We start from the raw sequence: 24,807 nt of genomic DNA, 5'->3' as shown, positions 1-24,807 counted from the left end.
TTAACAAACAAATGGCTCGTAATTCCCTCGGATCTAGGAATTCTATGACACCTGACATCAGATGCGTTCCTGATTGATAAGAATTCATTGTCTATCTGCATTGATGAATCAAACTATGATCTTGAATGGAACAATTCATTTCAAAGCACCAAACGCGAGGCTATTTCAAATGGAATTGAAAAGTTCAACTGAGTATCATTGTACAGCGTCACTCAGAATAGATTCATCACACAGCACACTTGTACAGTGTACACGTGTCTCGACACCTGCACTCAAGTCTCGTCTGGCCGGCAAACATGTTGCACTTCAATCAAAACGAGCACGCAGCTGTAAATGCAGTAAAATAAATTAACAGAAAGCCGAAAAAAGTAAAGTAAAAAATTATAAAAAAGATCATAAATGTTTCAAGTTACAAATGTAACAACCCTTAATATTTTGTGTATCCTTACTCATAATACTCAAATTGAAACAGATGCTTACCAATCATAGTGAGGCAAGAACATGCTATACTACCAGAATTCCCAGAACAGGTTCACAAAGACGAAAATTTCAGGAGACATCGTGTTTCAGAACGCGGCTTTCATGTCCAATACGAGCAACGCAACACGCACGACGACAAAATAGACGTGAGAGCTCTAGAGTCTGGAGGGTCGAGCTTGTGTCTCCTAACCAGCGCGATGTACTAAGGAGACAAAGCGAGGCCCCAGATAAGAGGGTCTAGTGTCGCGCAGCTTTTACTGAGATGAGCCGCACAGTGAGCATACCACGCAAGCCGCAAAACTTACTTATGTTCTGCGCACGGTAATATATGACAAAATAGAACCTAGGAAATACCGACCGCAGATGTTGGCGCTTTTTCAGCGCGACTTCCACAAGTGAAGTCTAAGAAAAATTTCGCGTGCTTATTAGGTTTTTTCTATCGTAAACGCATTAATTAAGTATGAAACTAAAGTAAACATCTTAAGCGTGCGTATCAATAAGTAACGCAGCCGATAAATGCCAAAACAGGTCGTAGAATCGTAGGAGATAAGCACGGCCATCAATTCTATGCTAATCTAGGCAGAGGAGAGCCATGCGGGAGGAGCGCTAGAATTAGCATGCAATATTCAATTGGCTTCATGTACGATATTCGGTAAGATGTTGTCCTACGCGTCTGATACCAACATGCACGTCGCTAGAGACACAAGGCGTGGCCCTGTTATCCTCATCACAGCAGCTCGGGATACAAGTCTGCCTCCGCCAACCAACCCCTTCCATCTCGCGCAAGTATCCCCGACGATAACATTATTCGCTTGGCTGCGGCAGAATAATAATGTAATACAGATACATGAGCAACATGAGAGTGGCAATACCTCGAACAAAACTTTATAAAAGAAGTTCAATTTCTCATCTCTGAAATTCAAAATCCATACGTATCTGTGAATAGTCTTTCAAAAGACTTAGGGAGAAATTTTTGGATGAAAAAATAACATGTCTACATGCAAAACGTTAATTCATAATTCATTCTACACCCAAATTCAAGGGTAGATAAGAACAAGAGACAACTTCGCAACACAACGGGCGCGGTGAAGGCCAAACGTCATCAATCATCTCGGATGAACCTCTAAGTGGCAATTCTTTACCGAAACAATGCGGCGGGTTCAGCGGGAAAACAAGCGCTTGTGTAAGGACACTCGTGCCATGGCTCGAGAGAGATGAGGGAAGTGTGGGAGGCTAGAGATGTGACCCAAAATAGTACACATATCATACAGATAGAGTGACGCAAATAGTAAACATATCACACAGAGCGGCGCAAATAGTACACATATCACACAGAGCACTGGGCAGTGTCATGGAGGCGCACCATTTGATGGCCCAGCTCTCACTCACGCCTTCAGCAACACACGGTCAACCGATGCACCAGTGCTTCATATTACACGTCCTATACGCTCTATAATACGAGCCCTACACAGTACAAGTGCAAGTTGTATGCTATACATTACAGGTCGCTAGCACGATAATATGCCGCATGCATAATAAACTAATAACCATACTAAATTGGTTAGGCAAGCTAAATTTTTTTAGAGAGTATAATAAAATTAATTATTATTGCATGCAATTGCAGACATAATACAGACCACCAAATGTGTCACTACACGCCGTATACAGGATACGCATTGCGGTGGCACCCATCATCGAGACAGTGAAGTGATTAAAGGCCCAGCCCTGCAAGACAGGCACCTCAGAGCTACACAGAGGTGCGCTCGTGAAGTGGTACCGCGTCGTCATGATCACGTCACTATACAGGCAAGTTGGATGATATCATACAATGTGGACCGAAAGACTTCATACATTGCAGGTTAGATTATTTCATACATTCTTTACCGGAAAACATAATATATTATAAGTTGGATGATATGAAAAGTGAAGGTATATGGTGCTGTATTGAAGGATGCATCATATCATACCTTGCGAGATTGGACATCACACATTGCAGAGCGGGGCACGTTATACTAGAGCAGGTACAGACACTAGTTGACATGGTGCTAAATATACCAAACAAAACCAAACAGTCGCTCGTGGTCATGGTCCAGCGCAGACCACACGGCAGTGCCAGCAGGGAAGAAGCTAATTATAAACATGTAAGGGAAATTCACCCGTTATGATTTCGGTTACTTAAATTTATTTTTGTGTCGTAAGTTTAACGGCTGCTCGTAGGGTTGGCAACCATGCTATTTGATGACGTGGCGTTACCGGCCTGAAGCCCGGGTTAGTTCGTCTCATTCGATTGCTGTAACTTGGTCGAAGCGTACCTACTGTCACTATTTTCGAGTGCACCTGTAGCGTCCCTATTAGGACCGACTCTTTGCCCGGCCAGCAAAGCGGCTCCTAGTTAGGCCGACCTCGACCGTACTTCTCAACTCCAGTACCTGCACCCGTCCAGTCTCAACCCAGTTAACTAGCCCTTGCTGTGTATGACTATTGCTGTGAACCACCTTTGCTGTGAGTCACCTTTGCTGTGAGTCACCTTTGCTGTGAACCTTTGCTGTGAACCACCTTTGCAGTGAACCACCTTTGCTGTGAACCACCCTTGCTGTGAACCACCTTTGCTGTGAACCACCTTTGCTGTGAACCACCTTTGCTGTGAACCTTTGCTGAGCATTACCTTTGCTGAGCATTACCTTTGCTGAGCATTACCTTTGCTGAGCATTACCTTAGTGGTGCATTACCTTTGCCGGCCTTACCTGTGTCGTGCATTACCTTTGCTGTGAACTATTTTTGCTATGTACTATCATTGTCGTGTACTATCACTGTTGTGCGTTAGTTATTAGGATGCTTTCAACCTTTCATTTATTAGTGTTCAATTTACGTGCTTTGTTCAATAAATATTTGTTTAGTATGCTTTCATTTCTCCTTTGTTAAGATCGGTGGCAGTTTAGGGTTAATTGTCGAATCTACTTGGAGTCGTCCTTTACTTGAACTTTACAAAACAATAAAAACGAATATGAACATTTTCTTGTCAAAATAACATCCATTACAACACATCTTCGGAACATGGAGACACCGGAATAATGCTAAGAAAAACTAACGAAGCAAAAACGTAGTAAATTCGCTCATACTCGCATTAGGCTTGGGTATAGCCAGTAAACAACAGACATGCGGACGTGAGAAGAAAATAAGCTAGTAAAGGAAGTATGGGACACAGCCCACACACATGAGTGCACATAAGGGCCGCATGACTGGTGCAATGAGTCAAGGGTTATAAGCAGGCGTTCGTCACGCAGCGGTTCACCGAGCCCCCAGAGGTTAAGGTATAGTTTTATAACTTGCATCATACAGTTGTGTCGTCTTCATCATCTTGCATGTGCATTCCGGGGCGATTATGAGCCAGAAACAGAGGAAATTTGGGCGGTTCGCTGGAGCAAAACAATGACATGGCACAGACGAATTGCATGACACATAGCTCGCGTAACTCGCGTTGCACGCAATCAACGTTTTTGTTCACCGGAGCGCCGCAATATAAAGCAGTATAGCTTAGAAAATAACTGTAACATGAAGAGCAATACTATATTATGCAAAAATTAATGAACTATATTGCACGATTTTTTAAGCCGTCAAGCATTGGTGTGATATAAACCTGAATGAGAGCACATTTATTAATTTTACGTAAAATTTATTGTAAACGACTTTAGATGAAAATTTTAACGAGATTCACATTCCCATTGCAGCATTCAGCACATGCGCGACAATTTACACATAAAAGCGAGTAAATCAGTTCTCACGAATTTTCCTTGCGGGAAAAAATTCAGCATTAGAGCATTTATTGAAGGAAGTCATCACGAGTCCCTGCACTCGTGCGAAGTGTCGAGCCAAAGGAAATTTACGCGACAGTCGAAAAATTTCTGCAGCTAAATTTTCTGACATTTTCACAATATTCCAAAAGCTGCCAGTCGGAGTTATGAGGTCACGTATGAGCAACAACCATTTTTGCATTATTTTTAAAAAACTAGAAAAAATATATCCACGCAACATTCGACTCGCAGCATAGTGCAAACCGAGTCCGCTTCCTCGAATTTGTGTACGTTTGTTTTACTAATATTGAAAGTAGCTTTATTTTACGTACTTTATACTACGATATTTATTTATTGGAGGCAGCTTTATCATCGCCGAGGCACATCACACTGCTGATGGCGGCCAACTTCAGCCGTGTTGCCGATACTAAGCTACCACCACAACATCGATATACCGACCCACGTACGCGAATTGCTTTAAACAATTGAATAAACGACTTCGCTAGCTTTATTAACTGCAGCTGGCTTAATAGGTGTTCAGAAATACATTTTCTGACCTGATTGTTCGTGGTGTTCCGACGCGGTGGTGTCACCATAAACAGGACGATGGTGCTGCCATCACATCCGTCAGAGCGCATCGCAACAAATCTTTGTCCGGTCTTCACTAGCCGGAGCGTTTAAAAGATACCTGTATTTCTACAACAATTAATTAATGAATAAGGTAATTAAAGTCAATTAATACGGTCTCCTCGCATTTCATTGTACGACAGCACCATAGATCTTTGAGGTCACTGGGTAAAAATTTAAGTCCATGAGAACAACGGCGCCATGAATAAAAGCGAGATAATAGCCGTGAGCTGCTCAAATTACGACCAGCTGCTTCACTTGCGCCATTCTATAGATTCGTTACTCCTTTAATATGCATCGAGAGGAGAGATGCATAAGATGCATCACTCCTTTAATAAAAAGTGCACAATTGTTGCTTTCAATAAGAATCTCCAAATTCAATTTTAAACTTGTTAGAAAAGTGAGAATAAATTGAGTTTTATTACTTTAAGTCGCAGTTGCATATACGTAACATATAAGATTTTATTTTTGAATTATTCATATTTCAGTAATTCATGAATCTTGAATTAAACGCGTTGTGATTCCCATGGTAAGGATCAAGCCATTTCTAGTTAACCCTCTAGGGTAATATTTACATTCGGCGTCACAATCTGTGTTCATTGGCCGGCCATCAGCCACTCTTGCTCAGGGCCTATACTTTCAAAAAAAGTTAAGAGATCGTAAGTTCATCAGCCAATCATTGACGGCCTTTCAAGCAAAATCCACCAATCATAGACAAGAAAAAAGAGCGTAAGAACTTACGTTCACTTAGCCAGTTTTGAAAGTATGGCCCCTGGTCGCCAGCGCCATAGGTTAGTAGCTTAATGTGTGCTCTTAATGGGTAATCTTCTAGTCTTACCGGTGATCATTATGTTCTGTACATTTGAAACATTTAAGGGGCCACGCTGATCACTCTTGTGTCTATTCCAGTTCCGGTTGGGGAGACTATCTGGTACACTCGAGTTAAGGGCAAGACTACCACAGCTGAGTTATCAGTAGGCCTATGAAACTGTCTGTCGTCTGTGCTTCATCCGTCAGTCGTCTGTGCTTCATCCGTCAGTCGTCTGTGCTTCATCCGTCAGTCGTCTGTGTTTCATCCGTCAGTCGTCTGTGCTTCATCCGTCAGTCGTCTGTGCTTCATCCGTCACTCGTCTGTGCCTCATCCGTCAGTCGTCTGTGCTTCATCCGTCAGTCGTCTGTGCATCATCCGTCAGTCGTCTGTGCTTCATCCGTCAGTCATCTGTGCCTCATCCGCAGTCGTCTGATGTGCTTCATCCGTCAGTCGTATGTGCTTCATCCGTCAGTCGTCTGTGCTTCATCCGTCAGTCATCTGTGCTTCATCCGTCAGTCGTCTGTGCTTCATCCGTCACTCGTCTGTGCCTCATCCGTCAGTCGTCTGTGCTTCATCCGTCAGTCGTCTGTTCTACTACCATCGGCTGTCTGTACGCCTTGAAAGGACCTTGCTTTATTCTAAGTCGAGTATTCATTGTTGTCTGTCCGTTTCATGTAATTAAAATTACTGTGTAAACCGTTCATTATTACTCACCGATTCGATTGATGCCGTTCAGCCTTATCGACACCCTTGCACCCTTCATATTCCATTTGAATAAATGGCATTGCAAAGTGACAAGATGCTATAGTGATGATAACATTATTAGTTTTCTAATTACACGCACCAAATAATATTAGAGCTTCACATTCACAACAGTATGCAAGCGCATCGAGCTTTATGTGTGTATTTCGTATCAATTTAAATTGCACTCCATTTTAACATTCCTTCCAACACAAGGAAATGTGTTGGGAGGACAAGAAATTTTTTAATTTCAGCAGGCCTACGGTATATAGTCTATTATGAAAAACAAATAACATATTTATATATGTTATACATAATATAACATATACATGTTATTATATATTTGTATATGTTATTATTATAATATATATTATTATTAATAACATATGTTATATATAATAACATATTTTTGAAAATAGATGCCTCGATAATGACTCTGCTGTGCGTCTATTCACTCCAAATTAAAAAATAATAATAATAATTACCGAAACTATTATAAATTACAGTACCTGATACGTAAGAAGAACTCGAGGGAAAAAATCACAGGATTTTTTATAAACGCAATCCAACGTGCGATTCTTCTGGCCATCCTGCAGCTGATCGAATTCCAAGAGGCGACGAGAAAGTAATTTGAACTCACAAAGCCTGGCGTAAAAAAAAACGACCTCTCATCCACAGACAAAAAACTTCTTGAGCACAAACTCCTTAGCGTTCACATTGAAGTTGCAAGCTCATTAGTAAATTCAAGACGCACATTTCCATTCACTACAATGCACGCTACTTGTTTTTTCAACGTGAATCAAAGCAGTGCAATTGAGCGTTATGAGTGCACTTAAATCACCAGTCTGCTTAAATTAAGTTTACCAAGAATTTTAAAAGCAAGTAAACACCCAGTAAATGCACCATATCTCCAATGAAAAAATTTTCTTTGATGTTAAATTCTTACGAGTTATCAGAGAAGCATTTTTCCTACGTTTCGAAGGAATACAGCAGTGGTAGGTTGGCGAAAGATGCATAAGCCTTCTACCAGCACAACAATGGAGACGTGAAGAATCATCCGCCTTGGCAAGTATCGAGGACACACAAGCTTTAAGGCATCGGGTTTGGGCAATTTTGAGGCATCGGAATATCGAAATTCCCAAAGATTCGCCAAGGAAAAGCTTTCAGCTCGATATATCGGCCAATTCTTTGCATTGTTTCTCGATCGGAGGGGCTTTACTTTTATCACGGCTCATTTCATGAGCGCAGCTGCAGTGGAACAACATCGCATACGTTCCGACAACACAGATTTACACAAATCCCACCAATAAACGCTTAGATATAACTCAACAACAATTGGTCTCGTTGCGCGATTAAACGAACTCGAGGCGTGCCCAACAACGACCCAGGAACTCGCCCACGAAAAAGTTTAAAGCTTGGCCCATTAACAAACTGAAAACTGGCTCTCCGAAAGCACTCAAGGCAAAAGAGGCGGCACCTCACCACCGTTCGTGATCCTAAATGCTCACTCGTGGTCTGCAGTTCGCGCATTTGGTATCGTCTTCATTTCCCAAGCAAATCCCCTGATCCTTATTGCGGTGATCCTCTCACCGGGGACACGCGATGATTATATGCACGGCGGTGGGCCTCTACAGCAGCGCTGAGCTCAAACTTTGGCCGAGATATTCAATGGAGAATGTGTTTCTGTTGTGAGGCTGCGGCGCTTTGATCATCTGTGAGTAGCAAGACAATACTGGCACGCAACAATGTTGCCATGGCGGTGAAGAGAACCATTTATTTTAATGAGATAAAACAGCGCCTTCCTAGATACTTCTCGGGCTATTAGGAATACGTCCAAGTCAATACAGTTTTAATTTGTTAAAAACTAATCCCTCAAAGGCAAAAATGTCAAACCCATATTTGGAAAATAATAATTATTTTACAATTGAGTATCTTGGGAGTCTCGTCTAAGAGAGCGTCGCGAAGCAACGAGAAGTGTTCACTCACCTACGAGTGTTCAAAAGCAACGAAAGCACACTCGTAACAGCTGCACAATGCATGACACAAGCATTGGAATACTAGAGCGTTCGTGCTTAGTGTATGGGATAAATTACTGGGACGATTCAGGCGGCAGCATAACCTGCAATTACGACTGTAACGGTGACGCGTTTGACGGCACAGCCTGCAGCCACGACTGTAACGGTGACGCGTTTGACGGCAAAGCCTGCAGCCACGACTGTAACGGTGACGCGTTTGACGGCAAAGCCTGCAGCCACGACTGTAACGGTGACGCGTTGGACGGCAAAGCCTACAGCCACGACTGTAACGGTGACGCGTTGGACGGCAAAGCGTGCAGCCACGACTGTAACGGTGACGCGTTGGACGGCAAAGCCTGCAGCCACGACTGTAACGGTGACGCGTTGGACGGCAAAGCCTACAGCCACGACTGTAACGGTGACGCGTTGGACGGCAAAGCCTACAGCCACGACTGTAACGGTAACGCGGGTGTCGGCATAACCTGCAAAACTGCTGTAACGGTGACTGGTGCATGGCAGCATGGCCTAAAGCTACGAGTACGATAGACTGTAACTGAATGTTTGCATAAGTTTAGCAGTTTAGCAGTCACCCATGACTCGTAGTAGGAAGACCACTCAAGATATACGTTCCGATCGGTGGTGATGCAGCTTAAAAGAAAAAACGTGCGCTTTCAAATGAGAAAATACGCTTTTTGCAAAAATACGGCTTCTATTTTCTTGTTGGTCTTTACTTTAAAAAAGAAATGTTTAGTATGCAACTAATCTTCTACATCATCATAGCGCCAATCTTGGCGTAATAGCGTAACAACGTGAACGAATTTAATCTGGGAATCAAAAAACACGCAAACAAATTGAATGAAGTTATCATACTTCAGAATTGGACGTACGTGGAGCAACATTTAAATAGAATTGATCATCAATTTTGTAATTGCCTTGAAGAAGAACATATTTCGGACTAGTTTTGCCACAGTGGCTGCTTAAAAAATTGGATGCCATACACATATAAAAAAAGAATTGGATCTAATGAAACTAGAATGTCATCACATTCACACATATTGCGGCTAGCTGAGCCTATATCCTCCTTCCGATCTTCACAGACGTCGAACAAGAATTATCTGCTGAGTGTAGTCAGCACGGCTGCACAATTGCACAATTATAGAAGTTATAAAAATGTCAGTATAATGCCTCAGAAACATCAAACATTAATGCCTCTCAGAGAAGAACAGCAGAGAAATATAGTATTGCCACTGCGTGTCATCATTGAAATTTAAGATTCTTGTTGAGTCATATGGATTCGCTTATCCATGGCATAAATAATCAACACAAAAAAACGATCTGCAAGCACTAACTTGATTCTAACAAACAAAAGGTATTGGAAAAGGCAGTAAAAGTATAGGACATCTAGTAAATAAACTCCCTTTCTTTTATGGGATCAATTTCTGCAATTCCTCTAGCCTGCCTTATAGGGGAAATGAGAAATAATTCAGCCGACTTTCTTCTTCTTCTTAGCATTCTCCTTAACCAAACATTTAAAACTTGCAGAATATAGATAACAACCGAATGCGAATTAAATTGGTTTTGATCGCCCACAAGACAACCGGGCTGAAGATATGATTGATTACCTCAATGTTTCTTCAGCCGCACCTGCTCCCCTTCCTCATCCAGGCACAATGGCTGTTTTGGAGACATTCAAGTGAATATCAGCGATATAACATCAATGGATGTTTTACTTCCAACAGTACATAACAATGGTAATGATAATGATTAGTAGAGATGAACACAAACACAAGTTTAAGGTGCAATAATGCTGCATTAACTCAATAAAACCTTATCACTGGATTCATTCCGTCCATGTAGCCAAGCAAAGAATTTGCATCTGAAATTTCCATAATTAAATATTTGATAAGCTTTTTCTCATTCTCATACTGACTGTGTAGAATACGAATATAACCTAGGCTATGCTAAGGTTTCCCCCTCTAACTAATGTCTCTTTATTCACGTATTCAAGAAAGACTATACAGGCACTGGAAAATCATAGCTGGAGCACATGAATGAATAAATAATAAACATATAAAAAGCGATTAAGAAAGACTTTAATAGAAGTCAAAAAAATTTTTAAAAACCATTTACAAGCCTTCATCGGTGCACACGCATTGCAACTCGATGTAAGAAGCAATTCAAAACAATTACCCTTCGAAAACTTCTTAAACGTGTACTAATGTCTCTTTTAACTTAAAGTAGAGTGAGCCAAATGGGTGAATTCACACGTTATGCTCATTCTTCAAGACACAAATTTGCCCAATCTTCAAAATTCAAGATTTGAACAGGAATGATCGCCCCCTACAAACGCGAGCATACATGCGCCGCATAACGAGCAATGTTACACCGAAACTTTCTCTGCATATGAGCAGCAGGTGAATAGTTGTGACGCGCCGCCCGCATGTACAACACCAAACTTTCCCGGCCCAGTTAGGCCCCTTTCACACAGGGCAGTAAATACTGCCAGCGTCCGACAGTATTTACTGCCGAACCTTAGCGGACATACGAAATGTGCACTGCTGTTCACACACGACTGCATTTACTGCGGCGTAGAACTTGACGCCTGACGCCAGCGTGTGTCGCGCTAAAACAGCGGCAGTAGATTTGCCGCGACAGTTTAGCTTGCAATGGTATTCAATGTAATCTTTCACACTGGGTGGTTTTTGACGCCACATCCTAGCAGACAGTGGTGCCGTATTTTAGGTTCATAATAAACAGCACTGCATGACATAGATTATAGCATAATATTATTACATAAATATCGGTACATAAATAATGTTACATAAACATAAAGACATACATTGATAAATATATATATCCTTGAAGTGATAGAGATATATTTCATATAAGATATATTTTCCATAAAATATATAGGTATTTCCATAAGATCCCAGCAGTAAAAAGCGCCTCGTGTGAAAGATTGCGATGTAAATACTGCCGCGGCATTTTTGACGCGCGCAGTATCTACTGCCCTGTGTGAAAGGGGCTTTAGTGCTACAACTGTAACATCCTATCAGGTAGGAATAGCATTGAGACTAACAGCACAAGTCTGTTTCGTAAAACACGAACACTAAGTGCCAGACAAAGAGGAATGACACGTGCCACTCAACAGGGCAGATGACACCTGTGTACCGTTCAGGTACACAGAGGCCACACTTGTGTACAATTGTTCAGATATACATACAGTCGGTGCAGCGGTGTGCGCTTGTATATACATATACATGCATGGACACCGTAAGTCGTGCTCGTATTTCAAGACTTAATCTGCCCAGTTTCGATCACGAATAATTTTTTACTGTGCTTTTGCAACCTGTATTTCAATCAAGTATAAGTTTAAATAGACGATTCCATACAACAACCAGCATCGGCCTGCATAGTCAAAGAACGTGCCCCTCCGAGCGTACATTAACCGAAAAAAACACCAGAGTAATAACTAAGACGCACACGCGAACCTGAGATGTGTCTAGCTGAGGAACCTGCTCAAGTCGTCTGGAAAGTTTCAACAAAACAAATGACTTTAATAGAATATAATTAAACTCTGAAGCAAGTAGGCGGGGTTGTTTCTCAAACTAGTTATGTTTGTTAAGAATGTAAACGATATTTAATTGGCAAGTGTGTACGGAATGAAGTTGAGGTCGTGCCTATAAATCGACAGGGCCGCGCGCTTTCTCCGTCACGCATGCAGTGGAAGGTCTTCTCTCAATCGCGGCAATTACAAGATAATCTTAACAGGCCTCCTAAATACAAAGGAAAGATGCTACCTTGGAACACGATGAGGTTCCCTATACAGTCATTGCAGAACAACCACACTACGACCACACAGGAAAGACACAATTCATAGAAAAGATAAACAGATCAACACTCGTGCAAAAGAATTTACTGTAAACATCTAATGGCACATTATCGAGCAGCAGAAATGTGTGAATTTGTACAAAATAGATTTTAACGGCCTTCCGAAGTATTAAAAAAATAGATAACATTTTCACTGCCTCTGAGTTTTGCCGTTCCTAGCAATGGCTGGCTTCACAAGGTCAATTGTGAGAAAAAGGAAGAAAATCGAAACCCGAATTGACTAGCAGATGAAATAGAAGCAACTATCCGCCGACATCTGTGGATTATTGAAAATAAAAACTTTCGGTCTGATGAGAAATGAAAAAGTGTATAAATTAGGATCTCATGGATGCGTTTCAAAGACCTCTTGAGGTGAAAGCTGACGAACTCGGAACCCAAAGAAGTCAGACCATGCATATGAAAGCGTCGAGTCATGCATCAGCAGCGCCATGAAAGGAGAGACTTAGAAGAGGTTTTAGGCGCCGAAAACGCCGGCACAGCCACGCACACTCTCGCACACACCAGACGCACCGACACACTTGACACACCAGCAATAGCACACACCTGTACACATCGGACCGGTTTGACCCACACCTCCGTACAGTGCAGTCACCGCGGCTCTGGTCGCCGAGGTGGCATTCGGGTGCAACTGCAGGCATTTGATACGGCGTGTTGTATCACACGGAGGCATTTGATACGGCGTTGTGTAGTACACGGATGCATTTAATACGACATGTTGCTGAACACGACGGTATTTGATATGGCGCGTCGCAGTACAGTGCACAGTGGCAGCGGTCTCCGCACGTGTGGCACTTCACATCACACATCACACTGTACCACACATATCACACAGCACCACAGAACGCACCACACCGCGTACAGGTGCACTGCAACAGCACCACAGAACGCACCACACCGCGTACACGTGCACTGCAACAGCACCACCAAAAGCACCGCGTGCAACACAACAAAGCAGCGCGCAGAGGAAGAGCGTTGCCAAGCCAGCCTGACCAGCGCAACCAAGACTTCAGTGTCGGCTCAGTTCGGCACTGCAGCAGCCGGACGCGTATATACAAGCAGCGTACGAGAAAGCTTATATTAAGAGGAGAAATATCAGCGTGAATTTACTTACAGAAGTAAGTAAAGAGAGCAAAGAGAAGGGAACAGCCAGACGAGCAGATACATCGGGAAAAAGAAGAGAGTCGGTCCGGTTACAAGAGCACAAAGGTGACCTTGGCCGTGAGCAGCGGCTTCGCGGGGGGCGGTCGGTCTTAGGGGGAAAAACATCTCCCCTTTCCCCACTTGCGGCTCCTCATTCTGCCTCCCTCCCACCTCGCAAAGAACCTGGACCTCTCGTGAAATCCTGTACAATGGCTCTCTTATATCGCTTAACTTGGAAGGCTGGAATATGTAGGGCATGAGAATGACGCTAGATCAGCAAGCCAACAACAACGATTGGCTCGATTCACGTAAGATATCATATGAATACTTATCTGAAGTAGATTAAATATCACGAAATATTTGCAATGAATATGACCCGCAGTGTGTTTCATATAAACATGCCAGCTCATGTAAAGGAAACTTTTTTCTATCATTCAGAAAAAGTTCTATCATTCAGAAAGCACACTCAGAAAGATAAATGGCTCGTATTGTGTAATTGATGCCAAATAATACCTAACTGGGTATGGATGACACAAAGGCTAACCCGGCATCGCTGTTTTTCATGAAGTCCTAATTATTTCTTATCGTCGTCAACGCACTAGCAATAACACACAAAATATAACTCAGTACTCACTGCAGTGAGTGACAGAGAGCGCCTTTTCTCGTCGACGAAAACGTGAAGTCACGGACGGACAGACGGACGGACGGACATGGCGAGCACAATAGTGCATTTTTTCCATAACTGAGAAAATGCGCTAACAAGCCTGATCTTCCCGCCTGATCACTCGCAACGTGTCCATTGGTATCTGGGATACCATCATCACGCGCGGCGGCATTTGAAGAGCGGCAGGCTTCCAGGATTTGATCCCTGGAGTCTCGCGATAAGAGGAGTGCTCCGAACTACGACATCGAAACATATACTCAGAAGAACGAGCGCGACTTAGTGCAAATCGTGATGCACTTTCTGCGAGTGGGTGGGTCATCCTGAACTAGTATGACCTGTAAAAAAAGACGCCATAGAGCTGTGGACAAGAAAATGCATCACTATTTGAACTTTTTTACCAATTAATTTTTTCCGAGATTACCTTGCTCATCAGGACGTTGACTATTTCTCCAGAGCGGGTGCATGGAGAGTCGAAAGTTCCCCAGCTGCATTGCTGCAGTGAACCCAGCAATTCGCCACCAAGCTATCATACTTTCATCCAATTATGAAAGAGATGAGAAGGCTATAAATTATAATGTTAATAGGTCCATTAGATGCAACAGGAACTAAACTGACCTATTCAGCAACAGTAACAAAACCTAGCCCAGGCGTCATTACCTGACCAGAAAGAGATTAATCATACAAATTATCCCACACATTCGTTCGCTCGAGGAAGTTAATGGCACTAGAAATGCACACACGCATTTGGTATAAATAAGCTTTATTGTTTGCGTAATAGTAAAACATCATTACAAGAACGGACGCATATAACATAGAAAACGATAGAAGTTCAACGCTATAATCGTAAAGAGAAAATTCGTTTTTAATTAGAAGCCGCACTACAACACAACACACAGAGCAAGCACTACAACACAACACACAGAGCAAGCACTACAACACAACACACAGAGCAAGCACTACAACACAACACACAGAGCAAACACTGCAACACAACACACAGAGCAAGCACTACAACACAAGACACAGAGCAAGCACTACAACACAACACACAGAGCAAGAACAGCTTTATAAGGCAGACATTCTGAAAGGCTCTGAACGCACAGCTGTGTAGGTCTGTGCAATAGAGACTCTTCTGTATAGCGGCTGCTGCACACGCAGCACCGGCAGTGCAACAACGCTACCTATTCTTGGAAAGTGGGAACCGATAACTCAAACTTACGAGCATGAGACCGTACTATCAAAAATATTTAAGAGTTCGTAACTCTGTCAGTCAATCACAGACGGCATTTCTAGTTAAACTCAATAATCAGAGACGTGAAATTGGTCGCTACGTGTACTTAGGATGTTAGGTGTACTTAGGATGCTACGTGTACTTTGGATGCTACGTGTACTGAGGCTGCTACGTGTACTTTGGATGCTACGTGTACTGAGGATGCTACGTGTACTGAGGATGCTACGTGTACTGAGGATGCTACGTGTACTGAGGATGCTACGTGTACTGAGGATGCTACGTGTACTTTGGATGCTACGTGTACTCAAGCGAGTTATGAAAATACGGCACCTGATAACTATACTGCGAACCAGTAAATTATGACCCAATTAACTCAGCAACTTGTTACTGATAACTATTATGACAAGCATTCTTGAAAACGTCCAAATAGCAAAGGAATGGACCAAGTTTCAACAAATTCGACATAATAAGTGATTCTGAACTACTATGTAGTTAGAAAGCAGCAGTCGTTGGCCAAAAGTCAGTAATGGAGTAGCAGCTTTAGAGGTCATGCAAGGTCATCACAATCGAGTTCACCCAGAGAACTTTCGTCTGAATGGTGACAGAGCGACGGACATATACAACGTTAACACTCTGAAAAATAAATGGGACATCGTGTACGTACAAATAGTTACATACTTTCTCAGAGCAGAGATCGGACGTAGAACTAAGACAGCTATGGCCTGGCCCAACTGGTCGAGAATTACCCGAAAAATAAAGGGCAAATAAATGCATCGCTATTTAGACAAAATCTCATTGGTTTCTTTTATTATGGCAGCGACGCTGCAACGTACGTGCGCTGTATGCCAACAGCTCGGCTACAATGATCACTGGAATCCTGCCATTACGCAAGCTGCGGTAGACTAATTTATGGAATAAAACTATATTAGTGAGTTTTTTTAATTTAAAAGACAATTATAACTCAATAACTCTACAATTAGTGCTCTCAAATGGCGAAGTGTCGGACATGTACGAACAATACAGTGGACTTGTAAAATACAAATATACTGGTGCAATACAAATATACTTGTGCAATACAGTAGACCTGTACAATACAAGACTTGTACACCACAAATAAACTTGTACAATACAAGTAGACCAGTACAATACAAGAAGACTTGTAAAATACAATACAACAATACAGTAGACTTGCGTGCACGACGCAATAGTGCGCGCTGGAGGGCGTTCGAGATACTGCGTAAGGTCGGCTGCCATGAGAGGCGCACGAGTGTAGCGGGCAAGAGACCTCAAGGGTCCGTTATAGGCTCACCCGGTCTGCAGGCTCATGCATGTTTTCGTCGTGCAGGCTCGTACAGGTGTACGTTCTATAGATATTTCTCGTGCGTAGGTTTGCTCTGTCCTCCATAGGAGGCACACAGTCCATTAACTGGGTATCTTATCGGACACCATGGCCCACACTACTGCCTTCTGGTGGTATCTATACAATGTCAGCCGTCCGTATCCATAAAGGTATTTTTTATTGCACAAGGCATTTTTATTGCAGCATCGACGTCTTTCAAAGGAGGATGCTTTTCTTAAAAGATAGCACCTTATCTATGAAAGTTGGGCGAATATTCCGTGGATGAAGCACTCCTTTTTGAAGAATATTAGGTATCTCTTTTTCTTTTATTTAAAATTTAGTTCGTTAATCATAATTAGCGAACGAAAACGTATAACTGGTAGAAGAGAAGAGTCTTTTCAAAGGAACCTGCCCTAAACCTTCATGATAATTAAAATCAAAGGGATTCCATTAGTTTGTTGTTGTTATTGCGGACGTACCACAACATGAAGTAAATGTATAGTGAGCGCTTACATCATGCACCCAGAGTAATCACTGCGGCATTAACACTGTGATTGGATATGACGACTCCAACCTATCATAAAACGAGCTAACAAATAATGCTGCTTCTCCCTCGTTACTACGGAAAGGACCTCATAACGTCTCCCAGACTCATTAAATGACGAACGCGACCCAAGTTGCAGAGCAAAGAAAAAGGCTGCTATGCACAGGCTAAAACCTAGCACGATCCACACTCGCGCGTCATTACGATTGTGTGACTAAAACAACGCTACTGAAATAGCCCCACGGAAGCGCATCCACTGAAGCACAGAAATGGCCAGCAATCCATCACGACTCAAAGGACGAGCAGGAATAGCAGCAACGGCGGCAGAAGCAATCTGCGCAAGACGCCGTGAAGACTTGTGAGAGCGAGTAGATTCGTGCGTTCAGCTTGATATCGCTAGGTATGTGCCTCCGTGATTCAGCGAAAGAAAATTCTGTAATTATAAGTGAAGAATATATGGGATGAATTTAGTTGATTGCACCAGTTTTAACGCAGCCTCCCTAATTAACGTGCTCGTGCGTCTCTAGTTCCTCTTCTGTATAATGCAATTACCAGCCATACTCTAGTCGATGCAATGCAAATTTTGTCCCTCAGCCGTCGAGGTCGTGCAAGGCGTTCATTTCTGACCATCCTACTAAGTTTTCTAAAATTCTAGAAGCATGCGAGTCGGTGATGAAGGAATACCGGAATCAAGTATTCTCAAACTTCAATACATTTACCGTGCAGATTTATGAAACAATGTACTCTAATTAATCGCAATAAAAAAATTTGCATACGCTGCAAGTATATAGCATTTTTTTCAAGCACAAATTAAGAAAAGGAAAGCGTACGTACTACGTAGGAATTATCTAGACAGAAAATATTCTATAAAAGAAATGCTAGTAAAAGTGTTTGCTCCCTAAAGCACAAATTAAGAATAGTAAAGCGTACGTACGTTGAAATTATCTAGACAGAGAAGATTCTATAAAAGAAATGTTGAGTGTTCGATCCCTAAATGCACTATATGTTAAGTCGCTTGACGAGACAAATTATTCGAGCCTTATTTAAGAAGCAGACATCGAATGTCGTGTTTAATTGGAAGTCTGTAATAGCTACAGGCAGAAGCAGAAATCAGAGCATGTAAAGATCATCTGATCTTCTATAGTTTCTTTGACGCAAGAAACCGAATCTTGCCTCCGCTGAGAACTTAAGAACTTGATTATTAATGGTAAGTAACATAAGAACTTTTCCATTGGTATAGTACAGAGGTGAAACAAATACTTACTGATAGCTTATTTTCCTAATATTTGTTAGGTGATGTTTCAGTGGCAACGTCATTACGATAACACAAGAGAAGACTGCACGACTCTAAAGTCTTGCCGAGCGAAAGGCCGGGGCTGAGTCATGTTGTTCAAAGATTGAAGAAAGTTACCGGATCAATCATCGTCTCGGAGTAAAGAGGTCTCCTCTTAAAGGTTAATTCACCGAGCCTCCGAAAAACCCTGCCTATATATACAGTATAACGAGTGCGGAGAGAGGGAGAGATAGGATCATAGTGGAATCAATGAAATAAAAGTCGTTTGTTCAATACACGCAATAATTGATACACAAATCCTTGCTCACTTATTACCATGAATGACTGAAGAATAATTCAAGTGCAAAAAATAGACATGCACACACGTAAGACAGAGGCAGCTGTGGTCGGCCCCAACAGATGACGCAACAGAATAACTGTGAGTAAACATCACGGCAACTGCTACAACTTTACTGTACAACTGTAAAGTTGTGGACAACTGGACCGCGGCAACGTGGGATTGACGACGACTTGTCTCCTTGTCATATGACTTGTTGACGCTCAAGATGCCAGCGGACGAACCAGCTGATTCGTCGCTTCTAAGTCTCTTCTTAGAGTTCTTCAGAGCTTAGGGATAAATTCCACCGACGAAAAAATATGTGTTGATGTTCTCAGCGATACATTCCGAAGATACTTGAAAATTTTTTCGCAAGAACCGTTATAAGGAATGACTGGCACGGCAGCATAGAAACCTCACTAAAAGATTATATATATAAAAGATTATTCAGAAGTTCTGAAGCTAATCGACACCGACTGGTCATGAAGGTCATGTGGCGGCATCAGATGATCACCCAAAAGACGTGCGGGTCAAGTTCGCGCGATGACCCTTATTCAAATAACGAGGAATAAGGTTCAAATTTGATGCATGATACTGGGAGAAAATTCTTCCAGGCTTCAACATTACGAGATGGCGAAGCCGAGCATTTCATATGTAGGAGATACTCCGCATGTTGAAGTAAGTAAAACCACACACTCCAGTATAATCTTACGGAACTATTGCAACCCAACTAACGGGCAACTTGAGCCAACTATGTATAACTTCTGTTCAATTGTGATAAAATTTGACAAACACGTACTGGCTTCAGTATCATGTAGCCCTTTTCCTATAGTTTCGAAATGCCTCTTACAACTTTGAATACCAATTCTTTTATAATAGATATATCAGCTTGTTTGATATGAAAAGTGCCTACAACTGAATACGCGTCCGGAAACAAAGAAGTCAGACAATGCAAGTAGAACGAATGACGGCAATTGCAATAGAGACTCAGGGACTGCAGACATTAGACAATGCTTGCTTTAAATGTTGCTCAACGACCTCAAGCGCAAGCACTCTTACAACACAAGCTGCTGAACACGACGCTTAGAAGCAGCACCCCGCACACGCGCTGAGCAATCAACGCTGAAAATAATTCGGCAAACGCGCACAACACAGCTCTACACGCGTGTACAGCACAGCACAACACAGCGCCACACGCGCCTACAACTCAGCACAACACAGCGCCACACGCGCCTACAACACAGCACAACACAGCGCCACACGGGTGTACAGCACAGCACAACACAGCGCCACACACGCCTACAACTCAGCACAACACAGCGCCACACACGCCTACAACACACCACAACACAGCGCCACACACGCCTACAACACAGCAAAACACAGCACAACACAGCGCCACACGCGCCTACAACACAGCACAACACAGCGCCACACGCGCCTACAACACAGCACAACACAGCGCCACACGCGCGTACACAGCGCTACACTCGTGTACCACAAGGCTCACAACAGAGCGCTAAAGCAAGGCAGCGTGCAGCGCTGAGGACGCCTACACAACACACGCCTACAAGCGCTAGCCTGCATACAAGGCAGTGCATGGCACAATCTCTCCACACCAGCTGAGGGCTCGGCCGGTAAGCCATCATTGCGAGCAGCATGCACGTATCACTGAGGCACAGCAGCTCCCTCGAGAAATGACCGGCATCGCTGCGAAATTTAGCTAAGCTCTTGAGCGATATTCCCAGCCGCGGCCAGGGGGAAAGGGGTGCAGAGCAAATGACTGAGGCCTAAATATTTTCGTTGATGTTTGCCTCTACGATCGTATTTAATAGAGAAGAAAGGAAATTCAACATAAGTACTATGCAGAATGAACGCTTAGAGAATTCCTGGTGCAGATTCACATTCAACGACCAAAAACGAAAAAGTAGGACAAATATAAGATAATAAAATAGCTGGAATATGAACGGCAAGACGGCAACTCTTCAAGATGCTGCTCGCCTGGTAACGAAACTCGATGAACATGTAGCAAAACTTATCAAAGCGCACAATAGAAGGCCTACAACAGCAAGGCGGCATTGCAACAAGGATTTTTAGTCTGAAGCATTTGCCTTATGGGGCGTAAGTCGTCCGTGGCGCGGGACGGCTGCACGCACAGCCAACGAGGCAGCAAAGTTCAGTACAACAATACGGTTCATCAAACAACAGCATAAGAATATCCTAGAGCACGACACGCTTGTCGCAACATCAACTTTAGCGCATGCGTATATAACAGAGCGTGCAATGTGAAGAAACATAGGCTCCGTTGACAATAAGGTATTAAAACAACATTGTAGTGAGGAGAATCCTGATCAGAGAAGGATATTAAGGACACTTCAGAGCAGCGGAGTTAAAAGGCCATACAAAAAAAGGCATAAACTTGCGTATAAATTGAGAAGAGAGCGACGGGAGCCGAGCATTGAGCGAAGAAGCAAAGCTGGCGCGCGACACGCGAGTTCTGCAACAAACCAACGCCACTGAACACTAAGCTTCCCCCCCACGCGACAATGGTGATGGACGACGGGCGTAACTTTTAGTTGAAATGCGCCGGTCCTGTGCCACCCAATCAATGGGTCGTTGGAATAAAAAAAAATAGCGGCCGCATACAGCAGAAGAATGCTGCGTCATTGCGACACCAAACGGAAGTTCACTGCGAATAATATGATTGCTGATCCCATCAACATGAGCAATGATGCATTCATGCACTGATATCAAATAATAATAAAAATCTTTCGCTTGAATTCTAACAGGCGACTTTCTTAATTAACATTAAAAACTCTTGCCGGGATTTTCACTAAGTTTAGGCCCAAATAGATATAGTCCTTTCAGAAACCTTACACTAGATGACTAGAATAATCGCAACTATTTGCGAATGAAAACAAGTACAAGTACGGAACCGATTCGCTCGAAGTGAAATAAAATCACTACAATGGCATGGAAGTTTGTAAGCAAGCTACTCGCCTTCACACCTGGAGTGCTACTCTACGCTCGGCCAGAGAGATTCGTAGGCCGCTTTGCTATAATGCGAAGAACTGATGGCGAAACAGCGGAACGAGCGAAAGAGTATGGAAAGCACATATTGCATGTTTCAGAACGCTCGTTTTTTTTTTGTTTTTTTTTATGGGTTTGTTTGAAGCCTCATTTGGTTACATTCATTGACGAATTTTATATAGAACTCAGGATTTCCTTTGCTTTACTCGTTCTGCACTCAAGCCTCAACCACGCAGGCTTCAATCCCGGACAAAGTTACGGTAGAATTCGGACTAATATCGGAAATGATTAGGACCAAGTTGAAGCATATTTTGGACCAAAGTTCGAACAACGCCATTATAAAGTTCGGACTCGTCTGAGTCGTCTCCCACGTACAAATCGTGGAAAATGTTAAGACACGTGGAATGAAATTAGGAATAAGTTCAAAATTCTAACTAATCTTCGAATAAGTTTGATCAAATTCCAGGCAAATCTCGGACAGAGGTGGAAAAAAAACTCTGACAAATTCAGACTAATCTCGAGTAAAGTAGTTTAAATACATCTCAAACAAATCTAAGATAAAATATCGTGAAAATCTGATCAATTTTGGGAAAATCTCAGACGAAATTCGGTCAAATCTTGGACAAATGTCATCACCGAGCAACGTCAAGCATATATAATGGCTAGTGTTTTAGAAATAACAAAGCACAACAGTGTTCTTACGCAGGAAAACACAGTAATAAGCTCATTTGTCGACTGTAATAATGTTTTTATCGTGCACTGCATTGAACGGGCTGAGCTTATTAAGGCAACAACGACACGCCCCATGTTTTGCTCGCGCACTGCACTTCTCACGCCGACTGCATGATTGCATCGCTCATTGTTGGAGCTACGTCGCAATTGTGATACTCAGCGTAAAACTTTACATTAGTTTCATTAACCACAGCCACTTTCATTTCGTGAACTGAAGTATTTAATTTAATAGCGACATTTACTTTTATTCATTCATTTTACATTATTTTGTTCGACGTGAGGAGCGCATAGAAGCCAAATTAATTAACCTCATTCATAAGAGACAAAGAAGGCTCACATACAATTAAAATGCTTGAGGAGCAGGGTCTGACATATGCCTAGGAGCTTTAAATTACACAACACAGCTCCATTAAGGCTCGATATTAACAGGCTGTTGCAACTGCAGACATTGTCGAAACAAACTGAGAATAGAGGGGTAAGTATGGTGAGATTGACAATTATACTGAAAAATATGGATCAGCAATATAAATGATAAGAAATACGGTCGGCCGTTCATAAAATTATCGTTTAGTCTAGAATGTACTCACTTTGAGTTTCCTGTTGACTTTGATGCAGTACTTGTAGAGCATGGCAAGGTTGAGTGGGCCGAAGTCATCATAGAAGTTGTCATAAGTGAGCTCAGAGTCAGTACAAAAGTAATGAGTGTTAGCTGTGCTCTTCGGGTTAACGTTATGCCGCAGAGTTACGAAGTAGAACCGATCTGGGGGTGGACAGATCATCATTTAGTTGAGACGCAGATAGTCAACAAACAAAAGAGGATTCAAAACATATTTGTTTTCCGGCTTAAAAACATTTTCATAAGAAAAACAGTAATTTTCATCATGAAGATGTTATCTTGCCAGAGAAGGTGAAGACTCTACCAAGACTTAAATTTAGTATTCAATTCTTTCCTCCTCAATATAAAATATGGAGAAATATACTAATATATTGATATATCAAAGAGACTCCTAAATTTTTTTTCAAATTTCAGGCACGGACCAACAATAAAACAGCTCCTGAGCAACAATGTTATGTATTGCAATTTACCATTGAAAAACTTAATTTATCTTTTTAATAAGAAAGTTAAGGTTATTAAACTTTACTTAACTTACCATTAATAAACTCAGACACAGAGACGAGCATGTCCCCATACTGGTCTTCGATGAAACGATGACTGTTTGGCATGCTGAACTTATTACCTCTCAAACAATATGAAATAAAAACACAATAATTTTCAAAAACAAAACAACATCAAAGGTCAGACATAACTAATTGCATTTCTGGCCATCATATTGCACATGGTTGCAGGAAATACAGAGAATAAAACAATAGTCTGTGGAAAATAGAATAGTAATCATGATTTAAGATCAATTATCCAATTAAATAATTATACACATTGGTTCCATAGCCGTGCCACACTAAGATCATGACTAGAAGTTTGTAGAAGCAAATTGGGCACTAGTGCACCGGAGCCGGCGTCAGGCACAAACAAATTTTAACACCTTATGACTGGCAGCTCCAGTTACACACACATGCTTTCTGTCAATTAATTAGCATACGTATATATGTATATAGAACATTCCAGACTGTGCATTGGCTGAATACCAGATACCTCATGTGGCAGTAGCACATTTTAAAATTTTTACAATTTCTGTAATGTCAGTGAAAGACCAGACATGGGAATTCTAAGTTAGAATTTCTAACATTACATACATAATACTTTAATACAACAATGTCCACCGTAAAAAATGTGAGGTCCCAACATTTTGGGAAACAACTGCATTAACAATCAATCAAAATAAAAGTAATATTCTTATCAAATGATCACTCAACTTGTAAATAGGCAAATTAAGTACAAAATTATTCAGGTCAATTTTTCATAATATCTCAACTGCTGAAATTCCTAATTATGATTTTTTTATATTTTTAAACCATGCTTACTATGAGAAGGAAAACTTTATTTTGTCTTTTATATATCTATCATTAAAGGGGTCCATGACACATTTGGCACTTATTCATAGATCTAATCCAACTCAGGAACTTAGGAAGTAATCTAGATATGGCATCAGCCAGGCTGAGCCAGCAGGCAGAGTTGCTAAGACACATGACTTTGACTTTGACG

The 24,807-nt window shown here is 42.0% G+C and overlaps 1 protein-coding gene across 1 annotated transcript in view; it reads right to left on the bottom strand.

Annotated features, from left to right (window-relative positions):
• The window catches only part of LOC108679503 (dual specificity protein phosphatase CDC14C), a 42,591-nt gene extending 18,569 nt beyond the window's left edge, over positions 1-24,022 (bottom strand). Inside the window, exons 1-2 of the mRNA XM_018168134.2 lie at positions 23,798-24,022; positions 23,234-23,406 (exon numbers count right to left, since the gene is read on the bottom strand). Coding sequence (XP_018023623.1) covers positions 23,234-23,406; positions 23,798-23,870 — 246 coding nt within the window. The 5' untranslated portion in view covers positions 23,871-24,022. The remainder of the gene's footprint in view (positions 1-23,233; positions 23,407-23,797) is intronic.
• Between the last annotated feature and the right edge of the window lie 785 nt (positions 24,023-24,807).

This window comes from Hyalella azteca, unplaced genomic scaffold, assembly GCF_000764305.2.
Source record: "Hyalella azteca isolate HAZT.00-mixed unplaced genomic scaffold, Hazt_2.0.2 contig6661, whole genome shotgun sequence".
Lineage (NCBI taxonomy): Eukaryota > Metazoa > Arthropoda > Malacostraca > Amphipoda > Hyalellidae > Hyalella > Hyalella azteca.
The sequence above is the reverse complement of the archived record's forward strand: the minus strand, read 5'-3'. Positions and strand labels throughout refer to the sequence as shown.